At 36.3% G+C, this 16,591-nt stretch overlaps 1 protein-coding gene across 3 annotated transcripts in view; it reads left to right on the plus strand.

The window, feature by feature from the left end:
- kcnh2b (potassium voltage-gated channel, subfamily H (eag-related), member 2b) overlaps positions 1-16,591 on the plus strand; it is a 194,868-nt gene that overhangs the window by 101,920 nt on the left and 76,357 nt on the right. For all 3 annotated transcript variants that reach the window (XM_060869670.1, XM_060869669.1, XM_060869668.1), the window contains 3 exons: positions 7,003-7,161; positions 7,271-7,777; positions 8,064-8,275. In XM_060869670.1, coding sequence (XP_060725653.1) covers positions 7,003-7,161; positions 7,271-7,777; positions 8,064-8,275 — 878 coding nt within the window. The remainder of the gene's footprint in view (positions 1-7,002; positions 7,162-7,270; positions 7,778-8,063; positions 8,276-16,591) is intronic.

The following is a 16,591-nucleotide window of genomic DNA, read 5'->3' on the forward strand; positions in this document are numbered from 1 at the left end:
CCGTTTTATTCCCACGCACATGACGCATGAAAAGTCTAATGAATGTAGTTAAAGAAGCCTTTACTTACATAATCTTACATTTTTACTCATATATACTCATGAAAAGACTAATGAAAACCACATTAAGTTCAATTCAGTTCAATTTCATTCATTTGTAAAGTGGTTTATAATGGGCATTGTCTCAAAGCAGCTTTACATAAATATAAAAACATTGCATAAAAATGATAAAGTTTAAAATTAAATCTCTAATGAGCAAGCCTGAGGTTAGAGTGGCAAGGAAAAACTCCCTGAGATGATATGAGGAAGCAACCCTGAGAGGAACCAGACTCAGTAGGCAAGGAAAAACTAATCAAAACAATATTTGATTATTTGATTATCTTTGCTTTTCCTCACTGCAGTGTACGCACTATTCCAGGCCTTCACAATGAAATGTATGTTGCTCATTTGACCCTTTGATCTGCAAATACCTAGAAGGTCTTATTATTTTCCATGGATTTGGAATACAGGACTTAAACCATGTATATCCATAATGAATTGAAGTGAAATCCTTCCTTCCACACACATTTGTAATCCCTTATTGTGTGTGTGTGTGTGTGTATTATTTTACAAGGAGGATTATGAATGTTATCTGGACGCAGGACAGTTTTTTCAACAAATGTTTGTACATTATTAAGGTCTCTATTTTTATGTTAACGTAATGGTGCTGTTCTCAGCTGCAGTCATCAGGAGCTGTTACACTTTCAACACTCATGCACATGATTTATGTACGATTTGTTAATTGCCTGCCTAAAATAAGTGTTCTTGGTATAATCTGTGAGAACCGTTTGAGCACTGAAGGTTTAAGCCTAGTTTGACTTCGTTATTCTGGTCACCGATGGCTCGTTACCATGTTTCAACTCTTTACTCTCAACTCAAAAAAGGAATACAAATTCTGCTATTATTAAAATAAATATAATCACATAACATATAAAATATTATTTGAAAGTATAAATAGCATTTGTAGCATAACAAAATATAATAAAACAAAAAATAAATAATAAATAATCATTAAAAAAACATGTAAAATACAATATCATCTCAAATATAATTACAGTTACGATTTGTTATTAATAAAATCTTTTGTTGTTGTTTTTAGATACTGCATCTCTTTATTACTCTGTGAGGTCTGCAAGCACAGGCGCAAGCAAGTGTACACAGCTTTATTGAGTGTGGTAATCAAGACGAATAAGTAATCCATAATCAAGGTCAAGGTGAAGTCAAGGGTCAGGTGATCAACACAGCGTGAACCAGAGCAGACAAGAACAAGTTGAGAATCAGAATGATGATAAATAAACAAAGGCTTGTTATTGACTGGTATAGAAGGTGCACTAAGGGTGCTTACAGTATGTAGCGTGTAGGTAACCGAGTCCAGCTATGTGCAGTCAGTAGTCTTGTCAATGTAAACATGAAATAGTCCACAGTGGCTGTGAGGTGTATTCATCAGCAGCATGATTGTATGCTACTATATTATTATTGTATGCCATCTATGCAGCTGTCTTTAATTTGCGGTTGGCGTGTCAAAAAAAGGAGTGTATACAGAGATCAAGGAAGCACTTTCTCTTATTTGTAGCATAATCTGTATTACACAAAATATCAAAAGAATTAAAGATGTACTATTTTATTACGGTCAGGTAACATCTTTGGTAGTTTTACCATTATCACAGGCTTTAGAATAATGTGTGGTAGATGTAAATATCTATAAAAACATTATATAAAGAAATTATTAGTGTATAATTGTTAGATCGTATAGTGCCTTCACCACACATAAACCTCATTTTGTCACAATGATGATGAAGTGAGAATCGAACTCGGGTCTTCAGCACAGTTTACATACAGTACAAAGTCTAGAGATAAACGCAGGACAAAACTCAGACAGGGGATTTATTCAGAAAATAACAGAAACTAACAAACTGTTAAAACTTGTTTCATTCTTTACTGAATCTCTGACACTTAATGGGTTCTTCTACAAAATCAAGCTGAACCCAAACCCTATTTTATTGAGTTCGATCAATCGTTCAAATTATTTCATCAGAGCTGTCAGCGAATTTATTTTTAAATTCATTTAAAAATTATTTTCCAATGCATGGATTCATAGCTAATTAAAAAAAATTGCTTGTGATGGTCGGATAAGAAAAAAACCTTTCACAGTTGTAACTTTCCTACAGCCTAGTTAGTGCAGTGCTGAGTGAATTTGCAGTCATGAGACTGTGTGGAGTTGTACAATGAGGAGGAAAGTGAAGGAGATTCTTCAAACACAGTTTGTTCTCCCTTTATTCTCCCTGTGAGAAATATTTGAACAGAAAAAAAAAAAAACTTGAAGAAAACCAGCTTGATGACATTCATAAAAGTTTGGGTTTCTCAGACGTTAGCAGTGCAAAAAAAAAAAAAAAAAAGTTTAAGTTTGACCTTGTATTAAAGCAACCATCAATCTAACCATGCAGAATACAAGGTGCTTTTGGGTGACTTGTGTTAAATGAAATTCATTTTACGTGATGTCCTCTGACAAGACTAGCAGTTTTTAATAATACACATATATTATAATACACAATGAACTTGAATACATTTTTGAATGAGAGTTTTATGGTATTTTAAAGAATCACTTAGAATATCATAAAATATCATTAAATCATTACATTTATATTCATTCATTGATTCATTTCGATTCATGCAATGAATCATTAATTTATATTTTGCTGTTAGATGCATCATCCTTATCTGATTATATAACTGAGCCATCAGTTTTAGTCTTAATTATGGCTTGGACGATATATGACATGCTTTTAATTTTAATGCCCCTCTGATGTAATGCAGAGGTTTGTACTGGGTATGGGACATCCATAACAAACACACACACACACACACACACACACACACACCAGATGGTATTAAGGGACCTGTAATCCATGTGGCATTTCCCCTGTCAGAGCTAGGATTATATAATGGACATCTCTCTCTCTCTCTCTCTACTTTTGATGTTGATTGTCATTCTGTCAGCCATTTATTCACAAAGGTTGCAACAGCTGTTTTCTTCTTTAAAAACAGTTATTTTTATACTTTCTAACTTCAGGCTTGGATGCTGTAGTAATCTTTTATACAAGGTAATGTACAACTCATATGTGAGCTCAATGATTTTTAGTTTTATATTTTATTAATATTGGATAAAAGCAAGCGATTCATATAAGTAGGTATTTTTTTATGACTTGGTTCAGACCTAGTGTTTGTCATCTTTGTAACATTTTAATGGATGCTGTTTGTAATTGAATCTTGGTGTTAGCATTTTGGTGTGATACTATAGAAATGAACGAGTCCAATGAACTCATACATAGTTGAACAGAACATCAAAGTGAATTCTAATATTAGAGTTAATTATGCAGTGTACTGCTCATTGCTTTGTTTCTCTTCATTAACATTTTTACACACCTGAGACATTAAACCAGAGACAGGAAACAAAAATCAGATTTATGCTGGACTCTCAAAAATATGGAAATGCTTTCTGTAATTTGAACACATTACATTTACAATGTAAAGACTGAAAGAAAAGGACTTATGGCAAGGCAAGGCAAAGCAAGTTTATTTGTATAGCACATTTCATACACAGAGGTCATTCAAAGTGCTTTACATAGAAATTAGAAAACAGTTTATAAGAGAGAAAAAATATATATAATAAAAATAAGAGACACATGATAAAATCAGATAAAAAACAAAGACCAATTAAAAAAAATAAAAGTGATTTTGATAAAAACAGTTTAAAACAGGAGTAAAAGTGATTTGGATAAAAATTGCAGTCAGTGTGAAACAGCACAGTGCTCATTTAGTAAATGCCTGAGGACCTGAGGACTGGAGTGATGTGCTCAGATTTTTTGGTTCTGGTCAGAATTCTGGCAGCAGCATTCTGTATGAGCCATTGCAATAATCCACCCTGCTGGTGATGAAAGCATGAAGAAGTTTCTCTAAGTCCTAAAAACATCTAATTCTGGCTATATTTCTGAGATGGTAGTAAGCTGATTTGCTTATCGCTTTCACATGGCCACTGAAATTAAGGTCAGACTCTAAAATTACACCAAGATTTCTGACTTTATTTTGTGTCTTTAGACCCCTAGAGTCAAGGTGTATGTTAACCTTGAGAGTTTCATCTTTATTTCCGAATACAATGACTTCAGTTTTGTCTTTGTTTAACTGGAGGAAGTTTTGACGCATTCAACTGTTAATTTCATCAATGCACTTACACAGAGAGTCAATGGGGCTGTAGGCATTAGGGGACAGGGCTAAGTATATGTGGGTGTCATCTGCATAGCTGTGGTAAGCAATTTGGTTCTTTTTCATTATTTGACAAATTGGGAGCATATACAATTTAAAGAGAAGCGGTGCAAGAATTGAGCCCTGTGGGACTCCACATGTCATGGATGTCCACTCAGATTTATGGTTACCTATGTTCACATAGTAACCTCTCCCTTTTAGGTATGATTTAAACCATTTGAGAACCATCCCAGAAAGCCCTACCCAGTTTTCCAGTCTATGTAAGATTATGGTGTGATCTACCTTGTCAAAGGCAGCACTAAGATCTAGTAGCACCAGCACTGATATTTTACCTGAATCAGAGTTTAAGCGAATGTCATTTATTATCTTTATGAGCACTGTCTCTGTGCTGTGATGTTGGCGGAAACCAGATTGAAAATTGTCCAGATAGCCATTTGAGTTTAAGAATTTGTTCAGCTGATTGAAAACAACCTTTTCAATGACTATAAAAGGAAGATTTGAGATTGGTCTGTAGTTGCTAAGTATGGTTTTGTCTAGGTTACTCTTTTTTAGGAGAGGCTTAACAACTGCCGTTTTTAGGGACTCTGGAAAAGTGACTGTGAGCAGAGAAGTATTTACTATTTTTAAGAGGTCAGTTTCTAAACAGTTAAGTACCTTTTTGAGAAAGGATGTGGGGAGGGTGTCAAGGCTGCAAGTTGATGCTTTAAGATGTTGTACTGTTTCTTCCAAGGTTTTTATATCAATGATGCCAAATTCTTAGAAAATGACAAATTTTTGAGGCCGTATTGATTGCTATTCTGATATTACTGATTTTCTCAGAGAAAAAGGTTGCAAACTCATTGCATTTGTTGTCAGAGAGCATTTCACTGGGAACTTGATTTGGGGGGTTTGTTAGTCTCTCTACAGTAGCAAAAAGAGTGCGAGTGTTGTGTACAGTATGTTGCTGTTTATAATGTTTGAGAAGAAGATCTGTCTAGCTGTGCCTAGTTCTACATTGAAAGCACGAAGACTGTCCTTATAGATACTATAATGTACTTCAAGTTTTGTTTTCCGCCACATACGTTCTGCTTTTCTGCATGTTCTTTTCATGCTCTGTACAGCTGTTGTGTTTCTCCAAGGTGCTTTACGTCTGCCAGTGATCATCCTGACCTTTACTGGAGTTATACCATCAATAGCATCTTTAACTTTTAAGTTAAAATTTTCAAGGAGAACATCAACAGAGTCTGCCGATATGTTTGGCAACATTGATATAGCATTCATAAATACCTCACTGGTGTTTTCATTTATGAACCTTTTTATAGCTGTAAAGTTAAAGTACATGCATAAAGGTTAGCTACTATAAGCTAGAGGTTTGGGAGACTAGAGCTTTTCTTGTGCTTAGCTTTATATAAAAGCAAGTGGCTCAGTGAGAGTTTTTTTTTTGTGCAGACATCAGCATATAGAATTGTTCTGAGGAATTTTGTAGGTTTTTAAACTGTTAAACTTATATGTTTCATGAGAAAGGATAATAAAAAGTCAGTCCAGTCAGCATTGGGCAGATCCACATGATTTCTCATCAGTGTTTATTGTTACGGTTTATGAATTGCACACAAGCTGGACCTTTATGGACTGTGTGTGCTTTCTGTTCAGGTGAAATGTGTGTGCAAAATGATTTTATTAACAGATTTAAAATTCATAGCAGGATTTTGGGGGGATTTTTCTGTCATATAACAAATATAAGTATTGCCAAAAGTAAAATCTTCCCTTTTAAGTCAAACTGATTAGATTTGTAGTGCTTATAGCATTTCTTAATGAAAGTTTAGACATGCTGAATGAGTTGAAGTTAAGTCTGTCCTAGATATCAGCCTGTGGTTCTAAGTAATAAATATATGCTTATCACCAAAGCTCAGAAATGAATACAACAGCCAGACATTCTCTCAATTTGATGATTTAGTCATTCATTCATTCATCTTCTACCGCTTATCCGAACTACCTCGGGTCACGGGGAGCCTGTGCCTATCTCAGGCGTCATCGGGCATCAAGGCAGGATACACCCTGGACGGAGTGCCAACCCATCGCAGGGCACACACACACTCTCATTCACTCATGCAATCACACACTACGGACAATTTTCCAGAGATGCCAATTAACCTACCATGCATGTCTTTGGACCGGGGGAGGAAACCGGAGTACCCGGAGGAAACCCCCGAGGCACGGGGAGAACATGCAAACTCCACACACACAAGGTGGAGGCGGGAATCGAACCCCGACCCTGGAGGTGTGAGGCGAACGTGCTAACCACTAAGCCACCGTCCCCCCATGATTTAGTCATGTTTAAGATTAATATTTTTCATATGAAGTTCATTACTCATGCAGTCACAAAATGAGTAATTTGTTTGTCAATTAGTAAAGATGGCAAGAAGGCGCTCTATAATTTCTGTCTTAAGAAACAAACTGCAAACAATTTATATGCATCTTGTTAATGCACTGAAACTCACCGTATGCCTCTTCAGTGAATCAGAACAGTATCATTGTTAATGGCAGAATATGGTGTCTGGCAAAAACCTATTACACGTGGTTATGGATTTTCTAATTGTATTTAATTTTTAGTTATGTGTTAACAAACAGTAATATGTATATCATGAATTAATGATATTCTCTTCTCTCTCTCTCTCTCTCTCTCTCTCTCTCTCTCTCTCTCTCTCTCTCTCTCTCTCTCTCACACAGGTGTGTGTTTTCTGTGCCTGGTAGATGTGGTGCCGGTCAAAAATGAGGATGGTGTGGTGATCATGTTCATCTTAAATTTTGAAGTAATGAATGAAGAAAAACTGCGCTGCCCCAACCAGGGGCTGAACCATAGGCTGCCTCTCCCCTGGCGCTCCACAAGTATGAAAAGAAAAAAGTTTCCTTTTTTAACTGCCATAATCAAGGTGGCTTAATAATGACATAACAATTGTTATGTAAACATAACAAACAACTTCGGTTTTTGTTTCAGATCGAGCGTGTCGTATTCGTCTGCATCTGCCTCTCCTGCAATCACACTGTAACAGCAAGTCATGTTTGCGAGAGGACCCTGAGGCAGGCCACAGCGGTGACATGTCTGCCACTGCCAGCTCTAGGCGTGGCAGCAGTCACGAGTCTCTGGCTCTGGGTGAACTCGTATCACTGCCAGAACATGAGCAGGTCCATCCCTCTGTCACCACACCATCAGGCACGGCATCCTCCTCCCTGTGGCCTGAAGACAGACGCACCCTTCTGGGAAGTGAGTCCACACCACCTCCTTTAGCCTCTACACACTCCACGGCACTGCCCCTTGGTCAGTCCTCACCACAGGCACATAGGCTCAACCCAGACGCTTCAGCCTCCAACTGCAGCCTGACACAGAGCCGCTCACGTGAAAGTTTCCACAGTATGCGCCGCGCATCCTCTGTAGATGACATAGAGGCCATGAAGCCTGAATGGGAGCGCAGACACTCCATACGACCAGCGAGCAGCAGTACAGGTGAGTAAAGTGGAGCTCAGGCAGAGCGCTGGGGCAAAACTGGGGTGGAAATGTTAATTAAATGTCAATTTTCATTGTATTGCTGACTGTGACTTAAGCAGTAATAATACTGTAATTAAGTTGTAATTACAGATACCGAAAGTGATACTGTGTAATTTGATGCTTAGGTAATTTTCTTTGCTGTGTATACAAGTATCATGAATGGATCAGAACCACAGTAGTTTTATAGTTTCAATTCGGTCTTCTGAACCTCTCTATCCTGTGCATGTTTTTTTTTTTTTAACAGGTGCAGTAAACAACAAGACCAGCATGCTTAACTCTACCTCTGACTCAGACCTCATGCGTTACCGCGCCATCAGTAAGATTCCCCAGATCACCCTCAACTTTGTGGACTTTAAACCCGACCCCCTTATTGCTCTCCCTCCCGGAGAAATGGACATCATCGCTCCCTGCAAGCTCATTGACCGCACACACAACGTCACAGAGAAGGTCACACAGGTGAGAGACATTTACTGTTTAAGCTCTGGCTTTGTTGGAGATACAGGTGATCAGAACTTTTACTGGTTAAAATAAACGTTGCATGGTGCTGATTTTTAGAGGTGACATTTCGTTTAGGTCCACGTCATAATCTGAGTTGACACAGTGACTTACTGTTTGGTAAAGTGTATTATATCTTTGGTGTGGGTCTTTTTGGAGAGAAAGAGTACAGTGCACTACTCTGATTCGAGAAATTATAGTAGTGCTAGTGCAGCAGGTGATTTTATGCAGAGAAGAACTTGAGATCAAATAATTTCCAGTTGTTTGCATTAGAAAGGCCTCCATTTTTTTGCCAGTGCTATTAATCAGGCAGATCCCGGGGCATTAATGAAATGCAATCATATTAAATTGAACTAAAATATGTAATATAAAGTGAAAATTTAAGGATAGACAGATGAATGATGAGGATACTGTATTTATGCAGTATTGTGTAAAAGTCTTTGATACCTTTTTTTTATAAATATTTCTTTACTAGACGTTTCCTTTATGTTTTATTGTAAATTCGTGTAAATTTCTTTGCAGTGTCAGTAGAAAATAAGAATTAATTTTAGGTTTTCGAACATTCATTTCGGAAAAAAAAAAAAACAGCTAAAATTTTAAAACTAAAAATGACCAGTTACCTGTGGAAACTAACACAAGCACATGAGCTGAAGCAAACTCCACAGAAGTATTACTGCTTTGAGAAACGTTAAGGTGTAAAAAACAAAAAAATAATCATAATAATGTAATAATGTAATGTCACAGCAAGCACTGACATTTCTTATCTGCATTTTATAGTCTTAATTTTTGTATGTAGAAATGTTTGCTTTTAAAACAGTCTTTTTAAATGGACTTTACTGAAGTCCTTTTAAAAATTGAAATCAGAACTAAAATAATTACTTATTTTAAAAGCATTAAAATGTCAAGACTTACCCAAAGGACCAGAAAAGACTATATGAATAATGGCTAATTATAAATGTGAAATGTAGTGGCTGTCTTGTAGTTAATGTAGTTAAATGTAATTGAAATGTAGTTATAAATTCAAAGTAGTGGCTGTCTTCATCAAGTGATGCAGGGATAAGTCTAAATAATGAAGAACAGTAGTGCAATGCCTCAGTACAAGTCTTATAATATGAAAAAAATAAAACTATAATAAGAAATCTGTCAGACTAATACGTTTTAACACTGTAGATAGGGATGAGATGGCATGATGTTCCTTGTGTAATGCAGGCATCAGTTTGTCACTGGGTGCTTCTTTGCTTAGTCAAAGTAGCATACAGAGATACAGTAGAGTGTTTTTGTTCATTGTACAGTCAAATAATAGTAATAATAATAAGAAGAAGAAGAATTATCACAATTAGAACATACTGTAGATGCAAGTTGTCCATCTTTACAAATTGTCATTTTAACTCCCCTAATTTCCATTAGAAACAATCACAAGTGATCAGTTTGTGTTTCTCTGCTTTGCTGTTTTTTTTTTCTGGACGTAACTGGGTTAAGCTAATGCACCTTAGTGCCATTCTGCGGGTGCCCCCTTTCTGCACTGCTCTACAGAAATGAAAAGGGCAATTGATGGCTCTAGATGAAATGATGATAGATGGGGCTTCTGGGACTGATTGTGGTATGAGACTCTTTAGGCTAATTGTGTTTTGTGGGAGAGCAGACGCATGACAGATGTGCTGTGCCACAAAAGAATGGTGCCGTTGGCTCTGTGCATTGTGTTTCACTACGGTAGTAAAATTGCACTATTATGATATGTGTATATTATAATACAAATTGAGTATACTGTAGAATATTAAATGTGGGGATAAAAGTCTGTCTGTCTATCTATCTATCTATCTATCTATCTATCTATCTATCTATCTATCTATCTATCTATCTATCCAGTTGACATGTTTACATATGACCCACAATCCTTGTGGAATGAGTTCAATACAATGGGCTGGAGATACAGTATGTCATCTTGTGTCTTATTTGAAACATTCTGTGACCCAAAACAAATTCTAAAAACATAAATGTACCCACAGTTTGTCATGAGTGATTGAAGCTCTTGAGTTGTATGTGCGATTTTATGCATTGTGCTTGTGCCACATGCTTGGCTGATGAGTTAATTGCATGAATGAGCTGGTGTGGAGGTGCACCTAATAAAGTGACAAGTGATTATGTTGTCCTATATAGTTTGAATTGCAGTTTTTCTACATACAGCATTGATCTGAAACATCTTTGTTACTCGCTTTTTGGCGATATTATCAGATATCATCGGATTTGTTTTAGTAATATTATCATATGATATAGGTTTTGCTGCTGCATGTCACGTTGCACCTGATGTGTGGCATTGATTTGTACTGTGAGTAATATCTGACCTGTATGATGTATTACACTTGACCACCTGCTATGCTAGACTGTGGGTACACGTGATTGATCTCCATCATGTGGATGTGGCATTTAATTGAGCCATCAACTCTTGCTGTTGCTCGTCACGTATCATAGTGAGCTGTTGTCAAGGTTTTATGGGTGAAAGATCCTCTAAAGGATCACAAAGTTACAAATAATCTTATTCTTATTTTCCACAGCAGAATCAGATAAGGAAGAATTCACTAATGATTGCCACAGTGAGTGTTAGATATATTTGAGTATGCATTCTGCATGGTAGTTAGATTTTCTGTGTGTGTATGTGTGTGACTTTAAGCTTCCACTTTTCCGGTTGGACAGCTTGTCGCACCTCTCATCTGTTTGACACGCACAGCACGGTGTGTTTCATTCAGGTGAAAGCAAGGCCACTCCAACCCTGCAAACGTACTGCCACTGCTACAATGTTTTGCAGAACCGGGCTTGTGACCTAAACTCGTGTGTGTGTCACAAAAAAGTGCACGCTGGTATACAATATGAGTCTGTATGTGTGTATGTATGTGCATGTGTGTCATATATTATAAGAGACACACTCGCATACATTTACCAACATACACTCGAGCGTAAAGACTTCTGCACGGCCTCTTAAATAAACTTTTTGCTTTATTGTGTACAATTTGTGATGCTATTGCTATCCATTTCAGTGTGTTACTGTCACTGATTTTGCCACACACTTACTTTATCACAGCCTGTTCTAATATGGGTGACCTATTGGTGGCAGTAGCAGGCAACACATTTACAGCACTACTGTCCCCAAGCATTCAAACATTTCATCCTGTAAAGACATAGACGAAAAAAAAATATCTCTATGATTAGTTTTTAATAGATATTTTTAATGATGTACAGTGTTTATTTAGCACTTATGTTGTTTTCATAATCCTGCAATACTATTCATTATCATCTATCACTTACACTGATGAACAGAATTGATATCAGGCTCTGATTCTGACTGTCCTGGCACTGTATGTGCAATATTTACCATTAAGACACAGGTTTTTTGCTCGCTATGTTATAGAAATAATTTATAGTACTGAATGTGCAATATCTTCCATTATGGCACTTAATCACTGCCTACACTATTTACAGTTTTCTATTCTACTTATCTTTTATGAATAGATAGATAGATAGATAGATAGATAGATAGATAGATAGATAGATAGATAGATAGATAGATAGATAGATAGTACAGTACAGGTACATACTGTAGCAACAAAATACAGTTTAACATCTAGCATAATTGCAAATAGTAGAAAAGTGGAACAAGTGCAGGTAAATATTTAAATATATGTACAACAATTATGGAAGATAGTATGTGCATAAGAGTATTATATGCAAAAATAGGAATTTGTGCCAGAATTGGTAGAAAAAGATGTAGCACGGCAAACTTGGAACTTGCTATAGACAAGTACATGTTGGTTCTCTACCAGATGCACTTAAAATTCAAGTGTAATGTCAATTCCCTGATAAACATGGCTTTGTATTATGTTAGAAATCATTAGCAGATTACAATAGAATCCATAAAATGTTTTCTCAGTGTAAAATAAATTTCATTAAAAATGAACGACTTTTATACAGTTCACTAGAAAGTATAGTCTACCACTTTCTTGTAGTTGTAACCTCAAACCTAAGTCTGCACAATAATTATGTAAAAAGAGTTATTTTTTAAGTAATTCCACTTTATTACCAGAGATGGTGAAGAATTACAAAAAAAAATAATACTAATCACTAATGTGGGTTTTCTGGGTGTCCTGTCCAGCTGTTCCAGGGATAGAGCTCTGTATTCATCACAACCCTATTTTCACAAAACACTTTCACAAAATAAATCATTTTGAACTTTTCGGTGTTAAGATAAATATCTCAAAATAAAATCAATAAATGAATACAATTGAAATGTGTCACTGTTGTAAATATCAGAGCATTAGTACATTTCTGTGAAAATGTGATGAAATCATATGGCCTTATATACAGTACCATGAGAAGGTAAATCCATACCCTTTGATTATTATAGTAGGCAAAAAGAGCAGAAGTCATGCCAAACCGTTACTTTATTCTGGTCAAATTACTTGTCTTCTTTTATGGTGTCTGTTTAATATCTCTCTTTTGCTAGGTTGATAATATTCTGGTGATAAGGAAAAAATAAATAGTTTGTGATGTAAATCATTTCAAACTACATGCTCAGATTGGTTCATCTTTTATCTGTAGAGAAATTTTTATAGCGGGTATAAAGGGGTACTTCTGTGTTGGCCAAGACTCCTCCTTCAGAGATTTTGCAGAGATGACTGCATCAGTTCCATAAACATGATAGATTATAAATGAGGAATACTGTTCTATATCTAATTGACTTCTATATCTGAAATGTGATTTGCCACCTATTTCCCTTCTCTTGGCTTCCACAAGCAGTACATCTTGTACAATTTGAAACAACAAGCGTCCCAGTAAGGGAGATGCATTATGTTTTGATGTACCTCCTAGAGCAGTTAATCAACATCTGAATCTTTCCTACGTCAAAAAGCCGTCTGTGCCCAAGTCACGTTTTCCAGCAGGAGCTTCTGCAGTGCTAACAACCATTTCCGAATCAGCTTAAGATTTTGCATCCTTGAAGTTTACATTAGTCTCTTATTTATATCTGTTGACTGATGGCCAAAGCAAGCAAGAATATCAAAGGCTCTCAAGGTCAATTTCTAAATTACTCTGTCATGTTTAGTTAAAAAAGAAACTTTAAACCATACCAGACTTCTACATACGACCAAGCTCCAAATATTCTCCAAATATTTCTTGTAAGGAGTATTTAATGTCCTTGACCTGGTCAGTAGATACTTGCCTTTATTTCCCTACTCAGCATGTGTTGGCTATAGGTGTTTTGATTGATGTGGTCCAAAGTATTGGACAGCCGGTGTTTGAGTGATTGGTGTTTTTTAAACTTGCAGAGCTCAAACTTCTCTAATGTCTTTCAAATGCTTATTCAGACCCAGATAACAGGTTTCTGAAGCCATTAGTGTCTGGAGTAAAGCAGAAAAGGTATAAACTTTATTCATTTGGCAGATGTAAATTCAAAGTAATTTCAAGTCCAATACAAGCTTATATGGATCTTGCTCATCCAGCACTGTCTCTCTGGCTGATTAAACTCACAACCTTCCACAGGGACGTGAGACAAAATGAGTAAAGCCGATAAAGCTTTTCTCAGATTCTTGTGAGCAGATACTGTAGATAGATAGAGAAGAGAGAGAGAGAGAGAGAGAGAGAGAGAGAGAGAGCAAGAACACACAGATAACATACAGTTGTGTATGCTAAGGCATCTCTTATCCTGCAGAGAAGGATGGGCCCCATTGACCTCCCATTGGCCCTTAACCCTCTCTGCTCCAGTTTTGACACTGCACTCAGATAGATAGATAGATAGATAGATAGATAGATAGATAGATAGATAGATAGATAGATAGATAGATAGATAGAAAATACTAGTACAAAATACACTATAGACTATACCTTGAAGTAATTTATACAGACGTATGTGTCCCTTAGTGACACTTGTTTTCAGATTGCGTAGGAAACCTTTCCACAATCCCACTAAGGATTGGGTCCTAGTTTGCATGGGTTATTTTTGAAAACTCAAGATCAACTATCAGAGTTGGTCTTACCTTGAACGAGGTTGTCCTTCGAAGTCCTTCGGCCCTCTAACAAAGGATCCTCTTCAAGTTCTTCTACCTAGTCTATTGTTTGAACTTTAGATGAAGGAGTCAGACTTAGGCCTTCTTGTCTTTTCAGGATCCTCACAATGGGAGGGGGGGGTTATTAAAAGCAGTGTTATACAGATAAATGTGTGTAATAGATGTAAAGTGAAATAAAAGAAAATAACGAAGAGTCCTCTTGGACTTCTGAAAAATAAAACTTAATGCATTATAATCTTCCTTCTTTTAAGATCTTCTTCCAACAGTCTAGGTAGTGTCTGATCCTTGTGTTGACCTGCAGTTGGTTTCTTCAGTCACTCATATTTAACACTTTTAATTCTTCAACCAGGCCTTCAACCTTTTTGAGTTTTTCATCTATTTTCAATTGTTTCCTCGCTTGACGCTACTCCTTTCTTCTCTTAATTTTCTGTTTCTTTGCTCTATTTATTCCACTTTGTCTTCTAATAGAAAAATTGTTAATTGGCATAAGTGTGTTAACGTAGTGAGGTGTGTTACTGGTATTGCTAGGTACCCCTATAAGTCCTACAATTTCATTCCATGGCCTTCTCTCAACAACCTGTACTATCTTGGCACTTTTTACTGATAAACGATTGACACAACCTTTAAAAACAACCAGGCATATTCTGTTACATGTGTCACATACTGTAGTAGGTTCTTACTTACATATTTACAGGTTTCCATGATTCATATCCTAATCACTACCTAATCATTAAAGTTTTCTCTTTTTTGTTGCATCAGATTTCCACATAATCAGTTGCAGCAGAAAATCAGCGGTTTAAGCCAAAGCTATATGTTTTCTTATTGATAAGCCTATTTTTCACATTAACATTACAGTTTGTTATAATATACTTTGTGTTTAAAATAGGATATCATAGGTGGCATTACACAGAGGGAAGCATTGGCACGTCAAAGCTCTAGCATTGCTGGTTCGAATTCTGACCTCTGGTTGTTGTCTTTGTGGAGCCCTGTGTTCTCCTTGTGTCCTCGTGGTTATTCTCTAAGTTCTCAGAATGAATGAATGACTGCATATTAAAAATGACATTCAAAAAATGTAATGCATATAAAGTTAAATAGCTTCTCTGCATCTAATGTAGTGGTAACCTATTTAAGATGCACAAAATCATAGAACTGTCATCAAATATTTAAATTGATGCTATAAAATGTGTCCTTTTTATAGCATTAATAACGCAGGGCAGTACGTGATGCAAACATAATTGAACAAGAGTGAATTTAATATAAAGCATAGACGATGTTAATGTAGTAAATGCACCAGTGAGTTCAAAACACCGGGCCATTAAAAGACAAAAAAAATGCTTTGTACCATTAAAAATAGGCCTATTAAATTCATGACAATGTCAGGGGTAATTTATTAAGCAATACATTGGGTGCATAAGCCATTTAACTGGCTTTTACTCATGTCATGTTATGCTCTTAAGGCTCAATGATTGCAGTTGACATAGGTCTATTAACTCCAGACTAAAAGGTTAATGTATCTAATCGATCATAAAAATTGGTATAACCCAGGACATTAGGACTAGAACTGTGTCTGGCATGTAGGCTTTTCTCAACAGTGTGCAACACAAAATGTATCCTATCCAAAGATTACCTATACTGTGATATCATGCCAATCGGACCATGTTTATATCTTACTGTAGCTAATCATAAGTTTCAATTATTTAGTGTTTGTAAAATACAGAGATAACAAAAATAAAATCCATATTTCAGAATAGAACAATTTTAATCAGAATTAATTATGAATACATTAATAATAATAACTTGGTATTCTAGATAGGTCATCAATATTATGTTACCCAATCAAATGACAAGTGTCTGAATAAATATATTAGTGCGTTGTTGTCAGCTCCACCTGTAAACACAACCTCTATTTCCCAGAATCTATGAAATAACAACCTACAAGGCGTATCACATCCCTAGACTTTTAATCACACACCAGCAGACAAGACAAACTTCAGTTCATAGCAAAGTATTGGTTCAGGTCTTTGCTATCGAGTGAACCCTGTTCTGGCTTCGACCCTGCTTGTTTAATTTATCGAGTTGGCCTTGCATGTTCTAGCTCGTTTGTTGACCGTTGCCTGTTTATGACTTGGACTCTGTCCTTGTCTTGTGGATTTGTCTGCTTTTCCATTTGCATCAGTAAATCTGTGTTTGCATCCACACCCCATCCTTGTCTGACATGTCATTG

This window comes from Tachysurus vachellii, chromosome 5 (genome assembly GCF_030014155.1).
Source record: "Tachysurus vachellii isolate PV-2020 chromosome 5, HZAU_Pvac_v1, whole genome shotgun sequence".
NCBI classification, from domain to species: Eukaryota; Metazoa; Chordata; class Actinopteri; order Siluriformes; family Bagridae; genus Tachysurus; species Tachysurus vachellii.